This window comes from Hylobates moloch, unplaced genomic scaffold, assembly GCF_009828535.3.
Source record: "Hylobates moloch isolate HMO894 unplaced genomic scaffold, HMol_V3 SCAFFOLD_3, whole genome shotgun sequence".
In the NCBI taxonomy this organism is placed as follows: Eukaryota; Metazoa; Chordata; class Mammalia; order Primates; family Hylobatidae; genus Hylobates; species Hylobates moloch.
Genome location: NW_026652278.1, coordinates 165352861 through 165378097, shown reverse-complemented (window position 1 = coordinate 165378097; position 25237 = coordinate 165352861). Strand labels below are relative to the sequence as shown.

At 38.8% G+C, this 25237-nt stretch overlaps 1 protein-coding gene across 2 annotated transcripts in view; it reads left to right on the top strand.

The window, feature by feature from the left end:
• VEGFC (vascular endothelial growth factor C) overlaps positions 1–25237 on the top strand; it is a 188749-nt gene that overhangs the window by 54628 nt on the left and 108884 nt on the right. Inside the window, exon 1 of one of the 2 annotated variants that reach the window (XM_032148957.1) lies at positions 14940–15694. The exons of the other annotated variant lie outside the window; for it this stretch is intronic. Coding sequence (XP_032004848.1) covers positions 15548–15694 — 147 coding nt within the window. The 5' untranslated portion in view covers positions 14940–15547. Of the gene's footprint in view, positions 1–14939; positions 15695–25237 lie in introns of those variants that run through there. 2 annotated transcript variants of the gene reach the window in all.

The following is a 25237-nucleotide window of genomic DNA, read 5'->3' as shown; positions in this document are numbered from 1 at the left end:
TATGTACATATACATATGTATAGAGTATATAGTATATACATATAGCGTATATATGTATATGCTCTATATAGAGTATGTACATATAGAGTATATATACATATGTATAGAGTATATAGTATATACATATATATCTATATAGAGTATATATATACACTCTACATGTATATACATATACTCTATACATACGCTATATATACACATTATATATAGTATATATGTGTACTATATATGTATATAGTATGTATATATAGCATGTGTATATAATGTATATATAAGCATATAGTGTGTATATATGGCATATGTATACATATACTATATACCTGTATATGATATATAATATACATATAATATATATACACAATTAGTACATATTGATTTAGTATTTATTAACTATGTATATATCTTGTGAAATACACAAAGAACAATACAAGGAAAAGTCATTCTCCAACCTACTTTCAAGAGATAACCTGTTAAAAACTTACTGTATTTTCTTAGTCATTTTTTCTTTGCTTGTACAGCTAACAATTAGAATAATATTTATATATGTATATTTGAGTACATTCCTATTTTATTTCTCACTTTATCCTGCATATCTGCCCATGAAAATCCATATTCTTTAAAAACATAATTGCAATGCACACATCATATTTAATTAAAGATGAATATATCAACATTTGACATCAGTTCCCACACCAGCTACCACTTAACCCTTCCCCTCATATCCGTATTTTCCAAAAGCATTTTCCATGCTCATTGTCTTTATTTCCTTGTTTTCCTTTCTCTTTTCAACCTACTGAAATCTGCCTTATGCGTCCAACATTACAACAGAATATTTAAATGAGATCAGCAGAGAACTCCAGTGAGTTTTTGCCAGAGCTCATCTTACTTAATTGGCAGGATTTTACGTTGCCAGTGGCTACGTCTATCCTACTCTACTCTATCCTTTGACATCTGTGACAACCCGGTTTCTCAGCTTTCCTTCTAACTCCTAGTCCACTTGTCACATGCCTTCGTGGGCTCATCCTCCTCTTCCTGACTTTTATGATAGTGTTTGCCAAGGATTGGTCTCAGACTTTTCCATTCTCTTTATTCCTTCTCTCAAAGTAATTAGCTTCACTCCCCCAGCTCTAATTAGTATGCACTGATGACGCCGAAATGTATGTCTTCAAACCAGGCCCCTCTTCTGGGCTCCAGTCTATTATATCATCAGCTAAGTATCCGATATTCCCATGTGGATGCATCACTGGTAACTGAAACTCCACATATCTAATGTGGAACTTGCAATCTCCCTGCATAACTTGGTCCTATTCAGCTTTCATATCTTGCTGAATGGCACTTCCATCAATCCAATGGCAAAAGCTTTAAACCTGACATTTAGCCCTACAACTTTCTTCTTGTTCATTCCTATGCCCAATAAAACAGACAATTCTGTAAACTTTAACTCTCCTGAGTCTATCCACCTGTTTCCACATCTACTGCCAGTACTCTCGTTAAACTTACGATCCTCTCTGGACTGAATTCTCACAATTGTATTCTGACTTTTATTTGCTCAAAAACTCTTCCAGTCTATTTTTGTCACTGTAGTCAGTTTATTCATTTAAAAGTATAAGTTTGATTATGCCACTCTCCATCCTTGGTCCATTCTAGGACCAATGTTTGACTTCTCATTAATTTCCCTAAAATTCATATCCTTAACAAGTCCTACATGGCACTATGTGATCTGGCTGAGAAATGGCATAAGCCCTCAGTTGGAAAATTAATGAATCCATGCAGTTCAAGCAAACTGCAGGTGTAATACCTCCAGTGATAAGAGGGTTTTCAGAAAACCAAAATAATCCAAGAGAGTTAGCTCGAAACATCTGCAACCTGAATGAAAATTATTTCCTGACTTTTACTAGCCTAATACTGTGCTTTCAATTAAAGAATACCAAAGGCACAGCATTAGGCTAGTAATAGTGAAAGTGATGAAGTAATTTTCCTCCTATTCCTTTGCCCCTCTACCTTCTTTTTCCTTCTCTTATAGTGACTTGAAAGCATCAGAAAAGGTAGCTAGCAAAAGGAGGTGGAGGGGTAGCAAAGTAAAACAATGAGAAGTACCCCTTTTCTGTTGTTGAAAGTGAGACTGTAATATCATTAGGGACAGGATAAAAGCTGTGATTTTTAGCAAAGACAGGAATTCTTTTTCAGATATTATTGTTAAACTGAATTAGGATAATAAATTACAAAACTCAGACTGTTTCTATGTCTAGAGGGAACAGGGAGACTTTTTATCATCTAGGAATAATTAAACAACTCATTGGGCTCATCATAATTTTGATTCAACTGGCAAAAGTAAATGTGAGTATGTGGTAGGGAAAAAATAGAGTTGTTTTATAGTTACACACCACAAATCTTCATTGTTCAATATGCCAGTTTGAAGAAGCAACATACGTGGGATTCAGTGATGGAATGGTAAGTGAGAATGAGAAATCTAGACCCTGCATGTGATATCTTCTGTCTTGTGAGCATGGGGCAATCCTGAGATAGGAGCCATGTGGCAAAGCAGAAAGCCTTACTAACCCTGTAGCCCTGGGGAAAGCAGAGCCACCACTATCAGCATCTACTTCTTACCCACAGGCCCTATTATGCAAGAGAAAAATATTTCACCACCATTTTCAACATGGATTGAAAATATGCTCTCAGGACAATTTAGGTTTATTCCTATTGTTCCAGTGTAATTATCATTATAGCCCTTTTTTATTCTCAAAATGTCTTCTTTTCCCAACAGTATGTTACATAGTCACATTTAACAGAGGTTAAAGATACATGAAACAAAAACTGATTCAGTTGCAAGAAGAAATGGATAAATCCAGTTCGAGATATCAAAACTCTCAATAATTGATAGAATATACAGAGAGAACATCAGAAGGTCAGAGGGGATATAGAAGAATTAACACTATTCATCAACTTGACCTAATTGACAAGTATAGAAAATTCCATCCTACCATAGCATAACGTACATTCTTTTCAAGTGCAGATGAAACATTTACCAAGATAGATAATGTTCTGAGCCAAAAAATCAAGGCTAACTAAATTTAAAAAATTCAAGTCATAAAAAGTACATTTTCTGCTCATAATAAAATTAAGTTAGAAGCAACAGAAGGATTTCCAGGATATTCAAAAATATTTAGAAACTACATGCCACAATTATAAGTAACCCACAAGTCAAAGAAAAAAATCAAAAGCCAAATTAGAAAGTATTTCTTACTGAATGAAAATTAAAGCATAACATATCAGATTTTGTGGTAAGTTACTAAATCAGTACTTAGAAGGAAAGTTACAGCACTAAAAAGGCAAAAGGTCTCAAATCAGTGACTTGTTTGTGTTTGGATACTAAAATATATATATATATATATGTTTAGGCTGGGGTTAATTATATATATAAGTATATATATATTTATATGTAAGTATATGTAAATTTACCTTGAATCTTTTAAACTTTAGTTAGCCTTGCTTTTTTTTGGCTCAGAACATTATCTATCTTGGTAAATGTTTCGTATGCACTTGAAAAAATGTATGTTATGCTATGGTAGGATGGAATTTTCTATACTTGTCAATTAGGTCAAGTTGATAAATAGTGTTTATTCTTCTATATTCCCTCTGATGTTCTGTCTGTATATTCTATCAATCACTGAGAGAGAGTTTTGATATCTTGAACTGGATTTATCCATTTCTTCTTGCAACTGAATCAGTTTTTGCTTCATGTATCTTATTTTTACTTATATTTACATATATATAAGTATATGTAAATATTTATATATAAATATAAGTATATGTAAATATAAATATAAAATATATAAATAGATAAATACATAAAGTTAATCCCAGCCTAAACTGAAGAAAAAATAATGATGAGAGCCAAAATCAATGGAGTAGGAAAAAAAAGGAAAAAATCAGAAAAAAACAATGAAATAAAAAGTAGCTTTTTGAGAAATCAATAAAATTGATAAGCCTCCAGCCAGACTGATGGGGGTTGGGGAGAGAGAAGATACAAGCTATTAAACTACTAATATCAGCAACAAGAGAGGTGACATCGTCATAGATTCCACATATATTAAAAATAATAAGGTAATATTATAAAAAACTTTATGCCAATAAATGTGACAACTTAAATAAAATAAAAGCTATCCTTGAAAGGTACAAAACACAAAAGCTCATTCGAGAAGAAATTAATAATCTGAATGGACTTATATTTATTAAAGAAAATGAATTTACAGTTAAAAATCTTACCACAAGGAAAACTCCAGGTCCAGATGGCTAATTGAGTTATGCTAGACATTTAGGAAAAAATAACACCAATTCTATACAAACTCTTGGAGTTATTTCAGCTATAAAAGGTTGGTTTAACACTCAAAAACCAATCAGTATGATTCATCATATTAAGCGACTAAAAAAGAAAAACTATATTATGATCTCAACAGATGCAGACTCTCACAACTTCTATTCAATATTGTATTGATTATATCCAGTGGAATTGGGAAAGAAAAATAAATGCATCCAGACTGGAAAGTAAGAATGAGAACTGTCTTTATTTACAGACTACATAATCAGCTATTTAGAAAATCTTATGGAATCTACAAAAGGTCTACCAGCACTAATAAGTAAATTTAGCCAGGCTGCAGGATACAAGATCTATATACAAAAATCAATTGTAATTAGCAATCAAGAATTGAAGTTTTAGGCTGGACGCAGTGGCTCACGTCTGTAATCCCAGCACTTCGGGAAGCAAAGGTGGGTGGATCACTTGAGGTCAGGAGTTTGAAACCAGCCTGGCCAATATAGTGAAACCCTGTCTCTCTCTCAAAAAAAAAAAAAAAATTAGCCAGACGTGGTGGCATGTGACTGTAATCCCAGCTATTCGGGAGGCTGAGGCAAGAGAATTGCTTGAACCTGGGAGGCAGGGGTTGCAGTAGTGAGTCCAGATCATGCTACTGCACTCCAGCCTGGGCGACAGAGTGACACTCCATATCAAAAAAAAAAAAAAAAAATTTGAATTAAAAAAATGAGTACAATAGCATAAACAATTATAAAAAATTGGGGGACAAATCTGTCAAAGACATATAAGACCTGTAAAAAGAAAACTACAGAATGTTGCAGAGTGAAGTTAAAGAGGACCTACATATTTGGCAAGATATACCTTGTTCATGAATCAGAAGACTCAATACTGTTAGGATGCCAGTTGTACTCAGATTGACCTATATCAAGTTTTGATCATTATCAAAATCCCAGCAGACTTTTTTTGGTAGAAACTTATAAGCTGGTTATGAAATTAACATGGAAATACATATTATATATATGTTTGGCTAGATTGGTCAAAATATTTTTGGCAAAAATTAACAAATTGGATGACTAACATTAGACAACTTCATGACTGATTTTAAAGCTTAAGTAATCAAGACAATGTGGTGTTGGGCTAAAGACAGACAAACAGATCAATGGAACAAAATAGAGATCCAGAATAAACCCATACATATATGGACAATGAATATTTGACACAGGTCCAAATGCAATGCAGTGGGAAAAGAATAGTCTTTACAACATATTTTGCTGAACAACTGAATCTCCATATGCAATTAGGAAAGGATGGATAGATGGAAGGAATATAAGAAAAGTTAACACACGAGTTTCTCCATAACTCAGTGTCCTTGTTGATATATATATATAGATTATAGTAATTTCTATATAATAATATTTTGGGGAGTACTAAATATATGAGAATTTGCAACATCCCTAAAAATATAGCCAGACACACAGTAGGCACAATATGGCTATAAGCTATTATTATAAAGGTAAAATGTCAATATCTGTATGCAAGAAGTTCTAGAGAACTACAACAAGAGAGATACTTTGTATAGATTATTTGACTAGTAATTTCTTAGAAATTACACACACACACACACACACACACTGATTAAAAGGGCCAAAACTGTGCTAAAGAATAATTCCCTACGGACAAACAATGGTAAAATTCAATATAATAAAAAACAAAGAAAATGTTCTAAAATTTTCCAACAAGAATGGCCAACCATCTAACAAGGAACAGTATCATGTTTACATTCATAAAAGGGAAGGAGAGGGGAGTGCCTAATCCCCTGAATTTAGGCTCAGTCAAAAACTAGCTCTGAAACATTAAACAAGATACTTAACTTCTTCATAGCTCAGTTTCCTTGTTGATATAATATAGATTATAATAATTTCTATATCATAAGATTTGGGGGAGTACTAAATACATTAGAATTTGTAGCACCCCTAAAAATACAACCAGATACATAAGAGACATAATATGGCTATAAACCATTATTATGCTTAGATTTCTTGGTACAATATTTGATGAAGGAATACAATAGAATGACATTTTCAAGATGCTTAAAAAAGAAAGTCAATGTTCAAATCTGATACCATTTGAATAGTCACTTAAATACAAGGGTAAAACAACAGAAAAATGTCGTAAATATAAAGAAGAAATAAAGATTAGGATATCAGACATGATATTAATAACACACAATAACACATGTGCAATTATTAATGCTTTATCCAAAGTTTATTGAGAGGTTACTAGATACTAAATATTATTTTAAGTTCCTTACACATATTAACTAATTTAGTATTCACATAAACCCTATGTGACAAAAAGAGGTTCACCAAAGGTCACCCAGGGTATATATGATAGACAACCAAAAGAGTTACCTCCATAGTAAGGCTTCATTGTAAGGTTTGTAAATCTGAGTCAGATCTTAAATACAAACCATCTGTTCCTTGTTCCCTTTCTGAGGCTTCTCTCCATGAAAGTTTGTTTGCAGATGTTATCTTTGAGAAAGGATCTTTGAGTATGATTTCAGTGGAGGCAGAAACCTTTCTTTCCAGGGAGGTTTTGATTTTGGTTACCTGCTCTGTTGTTCTCTTTCACATAAAAATTCAACTAGTGGTTGAGTCCAATTATGAACGAAATCAAGTATTTCATAACAAACGATTGGTACTAGCAGGTTGGCACTCATAGGGAAAAGTGTGCATGATTGTTGGTTTTGGCCACATCATGCATACATTTCTCTTGATATTTGAGTCGTCATGTCAAGGAATGACTAAAGATACAGAAAGCAATATTCAAGTTAGAGAACATGAATTTTTACTGGGTAAGAAATAACAACTATTGGTTAACTATCGAGACTCATGAGCCTTCAATGATGAAAGAAAATATAGAAGGAAAAAACGAAAAAAAAAAAATACCCTGCAGAATCAAGCATGGCCATGTGGCCCAGCCATTAAAATTTACTTTTGTAAGTCTTGTAAAACTGTAAATTTTGTTAAGTCTTTTGTAAGTCTGCTTTTCTTTTCTTCTCTTCTCTTTTTTTTTTTTGAGACAGAGTCTTGCTCAGTGGCACAACCTTGGCTCACTGCAAGCTCTGCCTCCCGGGTTCACGCCATTCTCCTGCCTCAGCCTCCCAAGTAGCTGGGACTGCAGGCGCCTGCCACCACGCCTGGCTAATTTTTTGTATTTTTAGTAGAGACGGGCTTTCACTGCTGTGTTAGCCAGGATGGTCTCAATCTCCTGACCTTGTGATACGCTCGCCTCGGCCTCCCGAAGTGCTGGGTTTACAGGGTGAGCCACTGTGCCCGGCCGTAAGTCTGCATTTCTATGAAAATGCAGCTCGTACTTGTTGGTGTTAAGACTGAATATATGGTATGAGTCCCTTATAATGCTTTGTCATGTCTGCCCAAAGTATGGTAGAGCCCCAAATTGGGTAAGAAATATCCAAACTTCAAAGACTTTTGTAAGTCTTTGTAAGTCTTGAGTGGAAGCTGTCCACATCCTGCAGTTGCCATCTTGAAACAAAGCTTCGTGGTAAAAGCTGTCTCTATTCCAAGGGCCATTTGCTTCTGAAAAATACTTTAGAATCCCTAATTTTAAATCTTCTAATGGAATGTCAATCCTTTTGTCAGTGGGTCAAACCTTGTGTCTTTTTAGCTGGGAGACATGAATCCTGACATCTATACCCTCAAGTTTAACTGCTGTCCTCGTCAAATTTATCTGCTATTTCTTTCCAGTGTGGTTTCTAGGAATTTTTTCTATGCTGTCTTTTCCAGATGACAAAGTCTTTGTTTTCCACGTCATGCCAAGGTTCCTTGGAAGAATATGAAGAAAATGCAACTCATACTTGTTGGTGATAAGACTGAGTATATTGTGTGAGTCCCTTGTGGTGCTTTGCCATGTCTGCCCAAAGTATGGTAGAGCCCTAAATTGGGTAAGAAATATTCAAACTTCAAAGGGTGACCTGTTACTGTCATAATCTACCTTTCTAGCAGACAAAAGTTTCCTTTCACTTTGGAAATTAGCAAACATTGACTAGGATATTCAAAATCCATACCAAGGAGGTGACTGTATGAAACCCATTTGTAAGGGTTCAAAGGTACCCTGACACTTGAGTTCTTGTCCAGTCTCCACCTTTACAGTTTAACTAGATTATGCTGGTGCAGAAGAGACAAGCAACCGGAGACATTCTCAGCAACCTCAATAAAATTACCCCACCAATGTCGACAAAGTACAGTGATCAATTTGTCCTTCTTGAGGTGGGAAATTTAATGAAAAATGTTTGCAAGTTTCCACTTGAGGTCCACTGGTGACAACAAACTGCCATTCTGAAAGTGAAAGATTATGAAGAACATTTCTCAGTAAGGTCTGAAGATGACAGGCACAGTATGAAACAGGGAGAATTTGTGGATTATTAGAGATAGCCACCACTGGAGTCGTTTAACTCCGAGAAAGAGGTCATGTGACAGCGGCAAGTCTTTTGGTTGATATGATAGTGCCAGGATCAAACATTCACAAGACCACCTTTAAGACACAGAAATTCTCCTTGAGCATTTAAGGGCAAATAGGAAACTGAGTCCTTGAGACTCATTTGGAAGTGCGTCACTGATTTCCTACTTCCTTTTTTTCCCCTTTAGTTTCATTCCGTGAGGGCTTGGAGGTCTAGCAACAGGATTATCTTCCTTTCCAGTTTTTCTTGTATGTTAAATTTCCCTATTTCTGACATTAGGCCACTCAGAGAAAGTGAGGCAAGAGCTGGCACTGCACGTTCCAGGACCTACACCTGAATGTTTTCTATAGGTGTGATGGAACATCCCCCTGAGGTTTCCAATGCTGTCATCTTTGTTTTGGTGCATAAACTCCAAAAGTTTTGTCTAAAATTTATAGCTTTTTTAAGTTCCTCTGGTTTTACTCTGAAATGTGGAGTCTCTTAAATCATACTCAGGGTATTCACACTGCCTTTTCCGACACATTTTGTTGCATTTGAGGTTCATAATAACCTATAAATCAGTTGATAGAGATCTGGGAACCCTAAATTATGTGTTCCTGGAACTATTGCAAATTTCTCTGTAAATTTATGCCTACCTTGCATAGACTTTGGAAGTTTTTGAAAATGACTTTTAGCTTAGACCCAACCCAGGGCTTAAAATCTGCCATAATGAGCTTATTCTGATTTGGTCAACTTTAAGAGCCAATTGAGCATTTAGTGTTTCTAGCTGGCCAGTAAGAAAAGGGACATCAGAAAGAGTATCAGGGAAGGGGAACTTGGAGGGCAACTGGGTGAGAGAACAGGAATAGTAAAGGTAAAATGTTTTTGATTCAAGTGGTGATTTGGGCAGATCTAAAAAAGAGCTTTTCACATTTTTTCATTTGCGCCTTCCATGGAATAATTACTGAAGCAATTGTAGAATCTGTATTTTTATTGTAAGACTTCTTATATCAGTCAGAACATACATATCATTGAATGTTTGGAATTTCACTCTCTTTCCATAAGGCACCTCTCAAATGAACAGTTTTGTTCTTACAAAAGCTTTCTCAAATGGCCTCTGAAATTCTAAATTAATGTTGGTAAAATTAAGCCGTTTAGACAGAGATACATAGTATTAGTTACAGTGTAAAATACACGTAGGAGGCAGGAATATGGCTTGGAGGGGATGTGCACTTAGGTTTAGTCTGAGACAAAAGGCAAAATGATCTGGCAATGGGTGGTCAAATGAGTTGTTTGTGTACCTCATGCCCTTGGCTCCTCAAACTAAAGGTTAGGTAGTCTCCAGTGGCAAACCTGATAAATGTGCAGTTTGGGAAGATGGAAAGTTTGACCAAGAGATCTCATTCAAAATCAGTGTCTCACAGACAAAACAAGACTTCAAATCGTTGTATAAGCTTTTGATAAAGTTTATGGCAATATCTGTCTAGTCAATACCAATCCTTCTGGGCATCTAGTCCCAAGGGATGGCTCAGTGAATTGACTTAACAGGACCTGTGCTTATTCTCTTTCTTATGAACTTCCTTTTTTTGACTCCCATGAGAAAATTTTGAAGGCAGCAGTGACAAAAAGCAATAGTTAGTAATAAGGCAGATATCCATTGAGGATAAATTTGTTCAAGTCTGATCAAATAATCAAAAGGTTCTTGAAAGGAGATCTTTTAGCATTTGGTAGCGTGATAAAAAGAAACTGGGACTGAAATCTAACAGAAGACTTAACCCTTCATTGCAGTCAGAGTGATTCCCCCCACCAAGCCAGGAAGCTCAAGAGGCCTCAGTGATTTGCACTATTTTTGAATTTAGGATCTTTGCTTGAGCTACAAGGGAGAAGGATTTCAGTGAGACCTCCAAGTTATTGAACACCCCAAAATATCAGTAGAAAACTTTTCAATAAACAAAAGTTCCATTTAGCCGAACCTACAGCAGTAAGGGAGAGTGCCACCTGGACAGGGTCTTAGGGTGTCTTGGGTAAGTCAGAAGCAGAATAGTTGTAGAGCTTTGGAGTCTGGACACGAGTGGTTTAAGGTGGGTTTTTCAAAGTGGGGAATTGAGTAAGATTGGGCAAAGTTCATGATCTAGTAGTTTAGGATCGGTTAACACCTACCTGTAAGTGAGAGTGTGGGTAAGAAAACTGTCATTAATAAGCAGGCTGTTTACCAGAGTCAGAATATTATTGTCTTCGATATATTGTTTTGCCAGCATTTCCTGAAGCAAACACTGAATTTAAATACTGGATTGCAGTCTTATCTTTTCCAGGCTAATGTTTCCTAGAAGAAACAACTAAGTCACGTGTACATAACTGGTTCATAGTTTTACCTAAGTCATGTTCATAGCTGATCTCAATTCTTAAAGCCTATGATTTTAATATCAGAAAAAGTAGAACTTCAAATAAAAATATCAGAAGTTAAAAATACGACATTATATACTACTAAGAAGAAAATTAGATCAAAATGATATAGTATCCCATTATGTTAAAAAATAACAGAAAGAACTACAGTCAGAAACAGAAAAACATGTCAACAATTATAACTGGAGATTTTAACGTCATTCCCAAACAAGATTTGAATATTATAATAAGCTCAAAATTAATACCCAACAAAAATAAAGCACACACAGAATTAGTTGCAATGATCAGCCATGTCCAGGACTACAAAGAAAGCCTGAATGCATTTCTAAAAGCAACATCATTTATAGCAAAAATTAAATATAATAAAATTAGAAATTGATAAAAATCATATATCCCTAAACTAAGAAAACACAAATAACTTTTGGGTTAAAAATATAAACAAGTTAAGATATATTTGCAACTGTTTGCCAAAGGAAGCACTACGTGTCAAAATTGAGAAATACAGGTAAAGCAGAATTTAGACAAAACTTGTATTTTATTGATCGACTGATTGATTGTAGAGATGGGGTCTTGCTGTGTTGCCCAGGCTGGTCTCAAAGTACCTTCAAGTGATCCTCCTTCCTCAGCCTCCCCAAATGCTGGGATTACAGATGTGAGCCACCACACATGGCCCAAAACTTGTATTTTTAAACTAAAAAGAAGAAAAATGAACTAAGCATTCAGCTAAAAAAGCTTGAAATGAAGCAACAAAGTAAAACTAACAAAGCAAGAAGGTAGGGAATAACAAATGAGAAATAAAGTAGATGGTCAGAATGGATATTAGAGAATGTACAATGGATATATTATCATCATTATTTTGCCGTCCAAAACTATCATCTCCCATATCTACTTGGAAGGCTGAGGCAGGAGAATAGCTTGAACCCAGGGGTTGCAGTGAGCTGACATGGCGCCACTGTACTCTAACTGCACTCCAGCACGGGAGACAGAGCGAGACTCCATCTCAAACAAACACACACACACACACACACAACACAAAAAACAAAACCTATCATCAAAGAAAACAAAAACTCAATATGTAAAAGACGTGTTATTCTGGCTGGGGCCCTGCTACCTCTCTTTCTCCACTGACTGAGCAATGCTTTTTGAAAAACCAGATTTAGAAGACCTGTTGTAAAATAGGTCTTGCATGAAGCTAGTGATGAACTCACAAACCAGTGAAAAGGATTTTCTCAACCTTTAAAATCTGCTAGTGGCAAAAAGTGTTTCCAGGGGGTAAGGAAGAAAAAAACAAGAAGTCCTGAGCAACTATTCGTTTTTACCTTAAGACATTCTTTGTGTGTGTGTGTGTGTGTGTGTGTGTGTGTGTGTTTTAAGTAGAGACGGGGTTTCACCGACGTTTGAAAATATTTATCATGGTCTCCCTAAGATGGATGGTGTTAGCCAGGATGGTCTCAATCTCCTGACCTCGTGATCCACCTGCCTCGGCCTCCCAAAGTGCTGGGATTACAGGTGTGAGCCACCGTGCCTGACCAACCTTAAGACATACTTAAACAACTACTGCATGATTGTTTTTGGAGACCTTTTTTTTATTCAAGTAAACTTTTTGCCAGCATTTTCTGACTCAAAACATAGCAGCAGGAAGATAACATTTTTGTGAGAAGTTTGAATACAGCTTACTGCTGTATTTAAATAATACAGTAGTTAATATGATATTAATATATTTTGGATATATTTTGAGTTTGTTGATTTTCCAGTTTTCACCCGCTGCTAGGCCTGTGGGTGTTGGAAATGCCTGTGGTTCTCAATTTTGTTTGCCTATTAGAATCCTGATGTCCAAGCCTTACTCCAGTTAGACCAGTTAAGGCAGAAAGGCAGAAGGTGTACTCAAGCATCTGTTTTTTCAAAATCTCCTTTTGTGATGCCAAGTGCAATCAAAGTTCAGAATCATTGTAATAGCAAATGGTTGAATGGAAACTCCACCTTCTATTCAAATCCTACCCCAGTCTGCCCTTAGCTGTTCTCTTTTCACAGATCTATCAGTGTCTGAAGATAACTATGGCAGGCTGATCAAATATGCATAGAGCAGGAAGACAGCAAGAGAGTGATACACTGACCATGTTCCAAATCACAAAACATCTCAACAGGCTGGATCATGGACCGAGTCTGATGGGATGGAATTTCATAAAGGTACATAAAAAAGCATCTTGGATACAGTAAACTTAACTCCACAAATACAAGGCAATTTAGACGTGACTAAGTAGCAGTACACATGAAAAATTATTGAGGAATTTTGTTGACTTTAAGGGTAGTGTGAGTCAACACTGTGATTTGGCTGCCAGAAAATAAACTCAATCCAAGGCTGTGTCAACAAAGGCATACTGTCCATTCTGCATGCTCATTACAGCACTAAGTACTGAGCCATGTTCTCAACCGCATACTTCATGAATATGGAAAGCTAACAGTATGGTTAAGGGGGGAAACTGGAACTGTCATCTTGGGGAATAAAAGGGATATTTAGCCAGGAGTAAAGTTAGCTTAGGGAGACCATGATAAATATTTTCAAAATATTTGAAAGACTCAGTTGTGGAAGCGAGATTAGATTTATTGTGTAAAACTCCAGGAGTCAAAAGCAATAGAGAGATGGAAGGAAATGCTTTTCAGCAGTGTTGCTCATCAATAAAGGGAGTGAACAGCCACACAGAATGGAAGCTTCCCTGTCCTTTGACATATTTAAGCCTTCAAGTAAATTATGGGTGAGGAGTTTCAAATCTTCTAGAGTTGAACCAGATAAGAAAGTCTCTTCTTCCGGTAAGATGTTATGGACCTGTAACATCAGTGTACTTAAAACTAGATTGGGAGTGAAAGGCAGACTTTTGATGTTCTGTACACTGTTGAACCCCCTTAGCGTGGTCCTCTGTAACCTGCTCACCCTGCCCCAAGGAGGCAGCTAGCCAATGCGCCCAGCCCAACGGAAACCCCAGTGCTTTTCCAATGGGGAAATGCAGTCACTTTTCTTCGGATGTTACATCCTTTCTGGAATATGCCTCACACACATCTCTCTTTATCACCCCCTTTCTCAAGTAAACCAACTTCTTGCAGAAGCTGACAATGTGTCTCTTTACTGTCCACGAAGAGTCTGGCCCTTCTCTTCACCTGTCAGAAGTTTAGGATTCCAAAGAGATCACTAGCATCCATCCCAACAGCCTGCACTGCATCCTGAGAACTGCAGTTCTTGCGTCATCAGGCAACTTTCAACTACACAGACCAAGGGAGAGAGGGGACCCCTCCGAGGTCCCATAGGGTTCTCTGACATAGTGATGACCTTCTCTTGGAACTTTTAGAACCCCCAAGACATTTCCAAACTTTGAGCAGGGCGCCGGGGGCCAGGCGTGCGGGAGGCAGGACAAGAACTCGGGAGTGGCCGAGGATAAAGCGGGGGCTCCCTCCACCCCACGGTGCCCAGTTTCTCCCCGCTCCACGTGGTCCAGGGTGGTCGCATCACCTCTAAAGCCGGTCCCGCCAACCGCCAGCCCGGGGACTGAACTTGCCCCTCTGCCGGCTCCCCGCAGGGGACGGGGGCGGGGGGGGAGAGATCCAGAGGGGGCCGGGGGAGGTGGGGCCGCCGGGGAGGAGGCGAGGGAAACGGGGAGCTCCAGGGAGACGGCTTCCGAGGGAGAATGAGGGGAGGGCAGCCCGGGCTCGGCACGCTCCCTCCCTCGGCCGCTTTCTCTCACATAAGCGCAGGCAGAGGGCGCGTCAGTCATGCCCTGCCCCTGCGCCCGCCGCCGCCGCCGCCGCCGCTCAGCCCGGCGCGCTCTGGAGGCTCCTGCGCCGCGGCGCTCCCGGGCCCCGCCGCCGCCAGCCGCCCCGCCGCCCTCCTCCCGCCCCCGGCACCGCCGCCAGCGCCCCCGCCGCAGCGCCCGCGGCCCGGCTCCTCTCACTTCGGGGAAGGGGAGGGAGGAGGGGGACGAGGGCTCTGGCGGGTTTGGAGGGGCTGAACATCGCGGGGTGTTCTGGTGTCCCCCCCCGCCTCTCCAAAAAGCTACACCGACGCGGACCGCGGCGGCGTCCTCCCTCGCCCTCGCTTCACCTCGCGGGCTCCGAATGCGGGGAGCTCGGATGTCCGGTTTCCTGTGAGGCTTTTACCTGACACCCGCCGCCTTTCCCCGGCACTGGCTGGGAGGGCGCCCTGCAAAGTTGGGAACGCGGAGCCCCGGACCCGCTCCCGCCGCCTCCGGCTCGCCCAGGGGGGTCGCCGGGAGGAGCCCGGGGGAGAGGGACCAGCAGGGGCCCGCGGCCTTGCAGCGGAGCCCGCGACCCCACCCCTGCCCCCGCCAGCGGACCGGTCCCCCACCCCCGGTCCTTCCACCATGCACTTGCTGGGCTTCTTCTCTCTGGCGTGTTCTCTGCTCGCCGCTGCGCTGCTCCCGGGTCCTCGCGAGGCTCCCGCCGCCGCCGCCGCCTTCGAGTCCGGACTCGACCTCTCGGACGCGGAGCCCGACGCGGGCGAGGCCACGGTAGGTTTGCGTTAGGGTTTGCGGAGGACCCGAGAGTTTGCGTTAGGGTTTGCGTTAGGGTTTGCGGCGGACCCGAGAACCTGCGCGGGGGAAAGTGTGTGTGCTTTAAGCTTGTGTACGTGGGATCCAAAGTTACTGAGCTCAGTGCACGCTGCTTTGGAGAAAAATCTTCTTCTTCTTTTTAAAGAGAAAGTTGTTACTAGAGAGGCAAGCAAGTTACACGAGTGAAGGGCCCGGAGAGGTGCCCAGTGAGAGATCCCGAAATCTATTTCAGACTGGTTTCCTCTCGGGCAACCAAGGGGTCTTGAACCCTGCCCAGTCAGCGGGGCTCTGGAGAGTATGAGTTCATTTTGGTCGGGAAATGCTCGTTTCTTTCCCCAGCTGATTCATGGGACTCCAAACAGATTCTGGGACACTGGTGATCAGTCAACGCAGCCTTACTTTCCTGGAGTGTTCATATTCTGCGGAGCACCGGGCGCTGTGAGCGACTTTAGAAAAAAAGTGTCAGGGACTTTAGTAACCACGCTCCAGGGCTTTCAGAGTTCACTTGAAGTTGGTCAGACTTGAGATGTAACAGGAGATTAGAGTCATTAGATCACAATCAAGCAATGCAAGGCTTGTTTCAGCCTTATAAGCTCTTCATTCCTAAAATCTGGTCATGAGATACTGAAAACTAAGTTTTTTTTTTTTTTTCTTGTTTGGGTTTTTTGTTCTGTTTTCTTTTAAAAAAGAAGTGTTTAATCCTTTGCCTGAAAATGTTGCCAAAATACTTTTGAGGCATCCTGATTTTCAAAAAGGATTTGTGTTTGTTCCTGGCTTCTTACTGGCTCTTCTAAAAGAGTATATCTTTATCTAAAAAGTTCATACCTGCCATAACCATATAGAGTATGCTTAAGAGAGTTCCTAAAGAAGTTATATTCGACATTTCAGTTCAAACACTTGCAGTACCCCTTGCTGGAACTATACTGCAGTAGTTTATTTCAACTGGTGGCAAGTGGAGAGGTACCTGTGGTGTGTTACAGTCAACTTTAATTTGACTATTGATTAACACACACACAATGTGTAGAAAATAAATAGCCTTATAGTTTGAAATATTTTATTTATATTTATATTTTGAAATACACTTAAAGATTGAGAAGACTAATTTTTGGAAATCAAACTACCTTTGTATTTAAATTTTGGGAAAACATTAAAATGTTGGAATGTGTAATAATTTAATATAGGGGTTAAAGGAATGCCTCTTGAGTAAAAACAATATAAATGAAATAGAACAGACTGCATTCTGTGAATCGCAAAAATAATTTTCAGTGCCTATACTTACATTGCCATAACTATAGTGATGAAAATATCTTTCTGTTCTTAAATACCGCAGAAATGTAATAATTGGCTCAATAACGCTTCTGATAATTTGAGTCCTTGATTTTGCAGTACCTATTTGCTATTTCTGCAAAGTCAAAACTAGTAAAAGTATGATTTAGTAAGGCAACATCTCTGTATTGGCTATGGTCACTTACTTTGGTTTACAGTAAGAAAATGTGCAGTAGAAAGTAAAATGAGAAACATTCCCTGATAAGCCAATAGCCTGTATGAGAGTCACTCACTGCTGGGTGAGTCTAGAATTAATGTACCCTGAGAGTGTGTGTGTGTGTGTGTGTGTGTGTGTGTGTGTGTGTGTGTTTACATGTGTTATGTATAGGAGGTATGGGATTGGAGGATAAAAAAGTTAACTTATTTTTAACTTTCAAAAGTGTCTTCATTGGTGATGTAAAATTTGCCATTGGTGATATGGCAAATTTTACCATTGCCGTGAAAATCACTATGCATTTTTATTCGCAAATGTTGCTTTTCATATTTAACCATTTTTATATTCTGTATGGTGAATATGGGTTAGTATTCTGCATGTGATGTGGGTTCTTTTCCCATGTGATGAAACATCATTTCCCATATGAAACATTATCTCTGAGTTCCACAGACCGCAAAGCTGTATTTCATTGCTCCATCAGAGTGTCATTCCCCAGTGGGTGAATAGAGCCTTGACAGTGCATGTGTCATTAATGCGTTCAGTGAAACTGTTGTGTCCTTGCTATGAAACATGTCACACAACTGCCAAGAAGCTGATGTGAAGACTCTATGTCTCTCCCTAGTGGCCTGTACAAGCGCCTCATTTAGATTTAAGCACTAGAGAAGAACTGGGGAGAAATCAATAGTTAATTTTCTATAATTACATGAACGCCAAGAAAATATTTCAGAAGGTAAACAGAAGATGTTAAATATCTATAATCCCAATAGATGCAATTTTTTCATAACTTTCACCTAGGAACTTTTTTAATATTTAAAAAATCGAAAATAGCACACAAGCTATGAACCAAGGTTAGCCATCCAGCCCTTCAGCCCACCTGTAAAGCCATACAAAAGATTGTAGGTAAAAATCACAAATAGAATTAAGATCTCCTTATTCCTTGACTTATATTTGCATTTACTGGATTCCTATTTCTAGTTATTTGTGGTTGCATGACTTACTGAAAAGTCTTAAAATGTTTCTCTGAAGGATGTTAACACAAACAAGAGAGTGTCAAAAAAGTAAGGCAGGCAAAAGTAAAATTAACTGGACATGATGGGAACAAAAGAGAATAGCAAGTCCAAAGCTGTTCTATTTACAGTTTTTCTTATAGTATATGACCGAGTATGTTTGTCAACATCCACTCTTATAAGAGATTTCTGACATTCCTCTGAGTGATGCTGGTTATATGAGGTTTTAGATATAGAAAGTTCAAGTCATCTTTCATTTTGATTTCCACTCCATTATATTCTTCTGAACTATGAATATCTGATTGGTAGCTATTTATTCACAAGACAGTTATCAAAATTGCTTCATACAAAGCAGTTAATTAATTAGTGGCATATGTCTAAGACCCATCGATCTCTAATCCTGTCCTTTTAAGTTGAGTTGAGAAAGACGGAGGGTAGTTGATTTAGATTTCATTTTGGACTTCCAGTTCTGGTTCCGGTTCCTCTTGAGAGGAAAGTCCTGGCCTCCTAGTTATCTCCATGTGTCCAACCTGGAATGCTGTTTCTCAGCTCTTGCTGGGGTTTTCACCAACAGAGGTACTGGAGTGAGACTAATGAGGGTTTCCCGAATCCCTGGGACTGTGCTTGCCTGCTTGCCTTTGGCAGTCCTGGGGTTCTTACTGAGAGTAGGACTTTATAATAATTCTCTGTGATGTTCATAACGTGTTATGCACTTCGCAAAGAGCTTTGCAAATTAGTTTTGTTTTTCACTGCACCTCCATAATATGGACATTATTTTATTTCATTAAGGATGATGAACCCAAGATTTGAATGACTTAACCAGGAAAAAGAATAGATTTTTTTTTCCTTTTTTTCTTTTAAAAAAAGTTTTATGGCATATACAGACAGTCCCCGACTTAGAATGGTTCTCTTTAGGACTTTTGGACTTTACAATGGTGCAAAGTCGATACACATTCAGTAGAAACCATACTTCAAGGTTTGAATTTTGATCTTTTCCTGGGCTAATAATATGCAGTAAAATACTTTCTCTGGATGCTGGACAATGGAAGTGAGCTGTGACCAGTCAGCCGTGTGATCATGAGAGTAAACAACAGGTACTCTACTGTATATTAAATGTATTTTCAACTCAGGGGGAATTTGTCAGGATGTAGCCCCATTGTAAATCGAGAAGCATGTGTGTTTTAGAGAAATGTGGTAATGGGTTTGGGCCTTTGGGCCTGTGATTCAGACTCCTTTCAGCCCCTCTGCTGGTCTCCTTTGGCACACTATAGCAGCATGCAGGAAGGCAGAGAAAAGCACTGTGTGTGACTTTGCAGTTAGGGGCACCTTGTTGCATTTATTTAGGCCCTAATTCCCCACAACGGGACAAACGGAAATAAACCCAGACTTTCTTCCAGGCTTTACCACGTGGTGTTCGTTTGACTAAAGATAAATTATAAATGACCTAATCCATGGTAATATTGTAAGAACGACTGCTTAACTGGAGGCTTAACAAGATTTTCTGACAGTTTTTCAAAGTTGTGCTAAAGTAACTTCAGTGAAAGATTGTGATTTTACCTCTGCCAAATGACCTTTCACAAATAAGTGGATTTGGAAAGAACAAATTTAAGTTGGCAGAAGCATTATACTTCCTCTGACTTCTGAGCATATATTGTTCCACCTTTCACCAGTTACATCATTCCCTGTAGAGTGCATTTTATAAATACTATATGAGTCTACCTTTTGTTACAAACACATATTTGTAAGTACAGATTTGTATAAATTGTGGATTAAGGTATCATTGATTTTTCTCATTAGAAAAAACAGATATAGCAGAGAACTTTAAACAAGGAGAGATGCTGATGAGTTTGATTTATAGTGTAATTATAAAATTTACTATAAATATTTTAGGTTTGTGTAATTGTTTTTCTGAAACTTACTAGTGTAAATTTTTTGGGTGGCTTCTTTCCTCGGTTGATTAATTTTTTTTTCAGAGTTTATGTTTAACCATGAGAAAGCAGAGATTGTTTTTATTTAATTTGCTTTATTGGGCATCCATCATGGAATTAATCAAATTGTACATTAAATGCTTTGTCAGTGGATTAGTACTGTTTCCTTGTACTGCTCATGCCTTAGTGGCTTTCAGGTGTTAGGAGTTATCCATGATACTTTTTTTCCAATTTTGAAATCCAAAAACTCATTTTCTTTTTCTTTCTTTTCTTTTCTTTTTTTTTTTTTTTTGAGACAGGGTCATGCTCTAGTACCCAGGCTGGAGTGCAGTGGCATGATGTCGGCTCACTGCAACCTCTGCCTCGTGGGTTCAAGCAATTCTCGTGCCTCAGCCTCCCAAGTAGCTGGAATTACAGGCATGTGCCACTAGAGCAGGTTAATTTTTGTATTTTTCGTAGAGAGAGGGTTTTGCCTTGTAGGCCAGGCTGGTCTCAGACTCCTGACCTCAGGTGATCCACTTGGTCTCCTAAAGTGCTGGGATTACAGGCATGAGCCACTGCGCCCGGCCCCAAAAGCATATTTTCTTAAATTATTTGGTGCTATAATCCTGATCTGAACTGACATAAGGCTATTTATAGTCATTATTCTCTAATTTAAATATTTTTAATCTTCACTGGGAAAATAGTAACGTATTTATTTACATGATGCTGCCATCAGTCCTGCTTGTTTTTGGGGTGTGAGTATTAATATGTCTATGCACTTGGTTTCCAGAAAAATTCCAGGTTCAGAGACTCTTGCAGTCTCCAGGCATTTTGGGTAAGCAGATGGATTGTAGCCCTGTTCCATAGACCTTCCTCCGTTGCTTTATTGCCTTGTGGCTGCCTGGAAGAGGCAGGGAAAGGTAATCCAGGAATTCAAGAAAGAAGCCATATGGATGCTCCTAATTCCTTTTTTACCCATTAGTACCAGGTTTATTTGCTCTTTAATCTACTTCAACTCAGGGGCATGTTAATCAATTCTCACTAGTGGCAGCTTCAGTTCTAAGTGGGAAATTACAGTTCAGTGTGTAATGCAAAAAATGTAGAGTGAGTGATCTTGTCTATAACAAGTTTATAAGCATTTTGGAGAAAAGAAATTTACTCATTAAAAATACTACAAGTGAATCAAACTATAAATCCAGACCATGTAAGTGGTTTTGTAAGAGAGTCTTGTGAGTTACCACCAGTTGTTGGCTAGCCTTCTGGGAGTTGCAGGGGCAGGCCTGGGAAAGGTGGAATGATATGAGACCCAATGTTAAAAATGAGTAAATGCTAATTACAGAAATGGGGGAGAGAGGGATATTTTGAATATTGAAGAATGACAGCAAAGTACAGAGGAAGTAAAGGTCAGGGATATTTGGGGAACTAGAAGCAAACCCTTTGGTGCAAAAGTCAAGAGCTTTAAGGGAAACTGAAGGGAACATGGTGGGAAGTGTGAAAACCAAAGAGAAAGTCTGAGTTTGGGTTGAAAGCAACAGGAGCCAATGAAGATTCTTTAGTGGTATGCTGAAAGTGAGGTTTTTAAGGAGCTTAACCTGGCATTGTTGCACAGAAGTGTCTAAGAAAGTCAACCAGAAGCTTCTCAGAAGCCATTTTCAACTGCAGGGTTTCTTAAAGTGTCTGGCATTGACTCTGCCTTTCTCATCACAGTGGCCACCCATATATGGTATTTGAACTCCTCTATATGCTTCTGATTGCTGGTGATGATAGTGGTGATTACTTTTGACTTACTGTAGGCACCCATCATTGTGCTATCTGGATACATTTACAAAAGTATAGAAATAGACATCTCTGCCATTATGGTTTGCATTCCAAACAGAGCAAGCAGTGTAAACAGTGGTCATGCTTAGATACACATACACAGACGCCCCCCCGACACACATACGTGCATACACCTCTTAATAGTTCTTCAGACTGCCAAGTGTGACTTATGTGTTCTTTCTTGCATGGTTAAGAATTTGTAGACAGTTCATTGAAATAAAATATTTAGACAATCAAAAGTGTACAAGATTAGAATCTCCATATTTGCACACACATTTATTTGTAGGTCAGTGGGCAATTAAGAAAAAAGAGAGAAGGAGATAACTCTAAAGTGTCCTGGAAATTCCTACTTTTTAAAATCTGCTAACAATGAGACCAGAAAGGTGGGGGTGGAGATGTGAGGAGGTGGGTAAACTACCAAATAAACAATATAAATACTTCAGTTGTTCTTATAAAAGTTTTTTTTTAATATGGTGGAATAATTTACTCAAACTCAAGAGATGCCACCTACTAGAGAAGGGACATACTGAAAGAGGAAATATTCAAATGCACAACTTTGTGTAAAAAGTGATACTTACAAGTTTAAAAGACTCACTTCTAAAGGAGTTCAGCTTCAACCTGTCCTCATTTGGACAGGTGGAAAGATGTACATTTTGGGGTAGATCAGAAAGATGTGGTTTGTGACTTCTATAGTTGGAAGAGTTTCTATTTAGACATTTATTTTGTAATTTAATTTACCTAAAACTTCATCCCTAAATTATCATTTTCTCTTATTTTTATGCAGTAGTAAAGTATGCAGCCATAAGTGATAGAGGCTGGGATCAAAGCTAGCTATTTTGCTAACTGCAGAACCTATGCACTCTGTTTACGCTGCCTGTGATAGCGCCTGGAAAAACTCACTGCCAATATTTCTGCTTGTTTCAGTCACATAACTGTTGCTTGTGTCAGTGATGTAACTTGTTTAGAGATGCAGTGCAGTGGATAAGAGCACAGGATCTGGACATGCCTTTCTGTATTCATGTCCTGACTATGCCTCTTAGTACCTGTGTGACCTTGGACAAGTTACTTGGTTTCTCTGTTCTTCTTTGTAGCACAATGAGTAGATGCTCATTTTTAATTCTTTCTTTTTGTTTGTGTCTGTTTTGTATTTAGTTACTTTATCCTTTTTTTTTTTTTTTTTTTTTTTTGAGACAGAGTCTGGCTCTGTCGCCCAGGCTGGAGTGCAGTGCAGTGGTGCGATCTTGGCTCACTGCAAGCTCTGCCTCCCAGGTTCACACCATTCTCCTGCCTCAGCTTCCTCAGTAGCTAAAACTACAGGTGCCCACCACCATGCCCAGCTAATTTTTTTTTTTTTGTATTTTTTTAGTAGAGACAGGGTTTCACCATGTTAGCCAGAATGGTCTCGATCTCCTGACCTCGTGATCTGCCCGCCTCGGCCTCCCAAAGTGCTGGGATTACAGGCGTGAACCACTGCACCCAGCCTAGTTACTTTATCCTTTTAAAAGTCCTCTTCCAAAATGCAGAATATAATTAATGCCTGCTTCATCAGGTTGTTTTGAGGATAAGAATGTGTATATAGGCCAGGTGTGGTGGCTCATGTCTGTAATCCTAGCACTTTCGGAGGCTGAGTCAGGTAGATCACTTGAGCCCAGGAGTTTGAGACCAGCCTGGGCAACATGGGGAAAACCCTGTCTCTAGAAAAAAATAGAAAAATTAACTGGGCATGGTGACACGTGCCTGTATTCACAGCTACTCTGGAGGCTGAGGTGAGAAGATGGCTTGAGCCCAGGAGGCGGAGGTGGCAGTGAGTGAGCTGAGATCACGCCACTGCACTCCAGCCTAGGCAACAGAGTGAGACTCTGTTTCAAAAAGAAAAAAAAAGAAAAACAGCATGTGCATACATATAAAGCCCTTGGAACCATGATTGGCATGTAGTAAACTTTCTGTAAATTTGTGTTAAATAGATAGTCTTCATGATCAGAAAACAAACAGAATATAGCATGTAAGTATTATGTCCTAGACATATGACATAAGTGTGATTCTTCAGCACCTTGCAACTAATTTATTAAATTTTTAAAATTATAGGCTTACTGACAATTTTCCCAATTTCTAAAATATAGCAAGAGGATGTAATACTGATGTTTGATTTTGAAACAGGTGAAGGAAATGCAGGATGTTTAATCATTCAGTGTCTGGAGGCTACATACTGTAGTTCTGCCTATAATATGTTCCCACTTCCCCTGGGTGCCTGGGTTTGTTCCTCTCCTGGAGGGCAGCACAGGTGTCCATAGACCACACCATACCAAAGAATCTGGGATGATGCTCTCTCCTTAAGGGCTTCATTCATACTTAGGTCATTTGGCTGAAAAGGACTTTGGTACACATAAGCTTTTTATAATGCCATATAATTTAATATGAACTCATCTTGAATATATTCAGAGCTTACACATTTTCCAGTTTAAATGTTTATTAATGAAACATGCTAATGTTGCTACTTTGATGTGTAAATATATCATCTATATTATTGCCACAAAAAATAAATATGCATTCTAAATTTACAATGAAATCATCACAGAATACCTAAAATATCAACAATTTCACTGAGGATAATATAAAGAAAACTTAATGGTAGAATGCTATATGCCAGAGTTAAACTCGTGTGAATTTGTTTAGGAAAATGTGATTGCACTTTTCCTATGGGACCCTCTTCCTGAATGGTAACCAGTACAGTGTGTGCTGTCTGAGATATGCGGACACCGGGATGAATTATGGAGTAGATACTTTCCTTCTCTGAGAGTAAGCTGATTTGCTTGAGTACTCTAGTCTATTCCAAATAGTTGATTTTGTTTGCTGGTTCTCTTTGTCAGTTTGCCAGTCAGTGCTGTGACTTGTGTGGTTACCCTGTGCTGAAGACTACCGTGCTGGGGGCGCTGGCGGCCGGTGAGCAGACAGGAAAAAGGGATGAAAAATCAGTGGTGGACATACTTCCCAGCTCTTGAACAGCTGACAGCATATTTTTTTGATTCAGTAACATCCAGAAAGTATTCACTTCCCTAGGATTCCAGTGCAGATGTTAGTTGGATATTTTAGAACTTTTGACCAGATACCACATTTTTAAACAGAATTTTTTTTCTGACTGGAACTGGAACGAAGCACTAAACACTAAATAGACCCTCAGGTAGTATGTAAGTACATTAAAAATTAGATAATACTATATTATTCATTCACATCTCTATGGAGATACTGTATCATCTTTTTAAAAGTGATTTTCATATTAATATTTGTA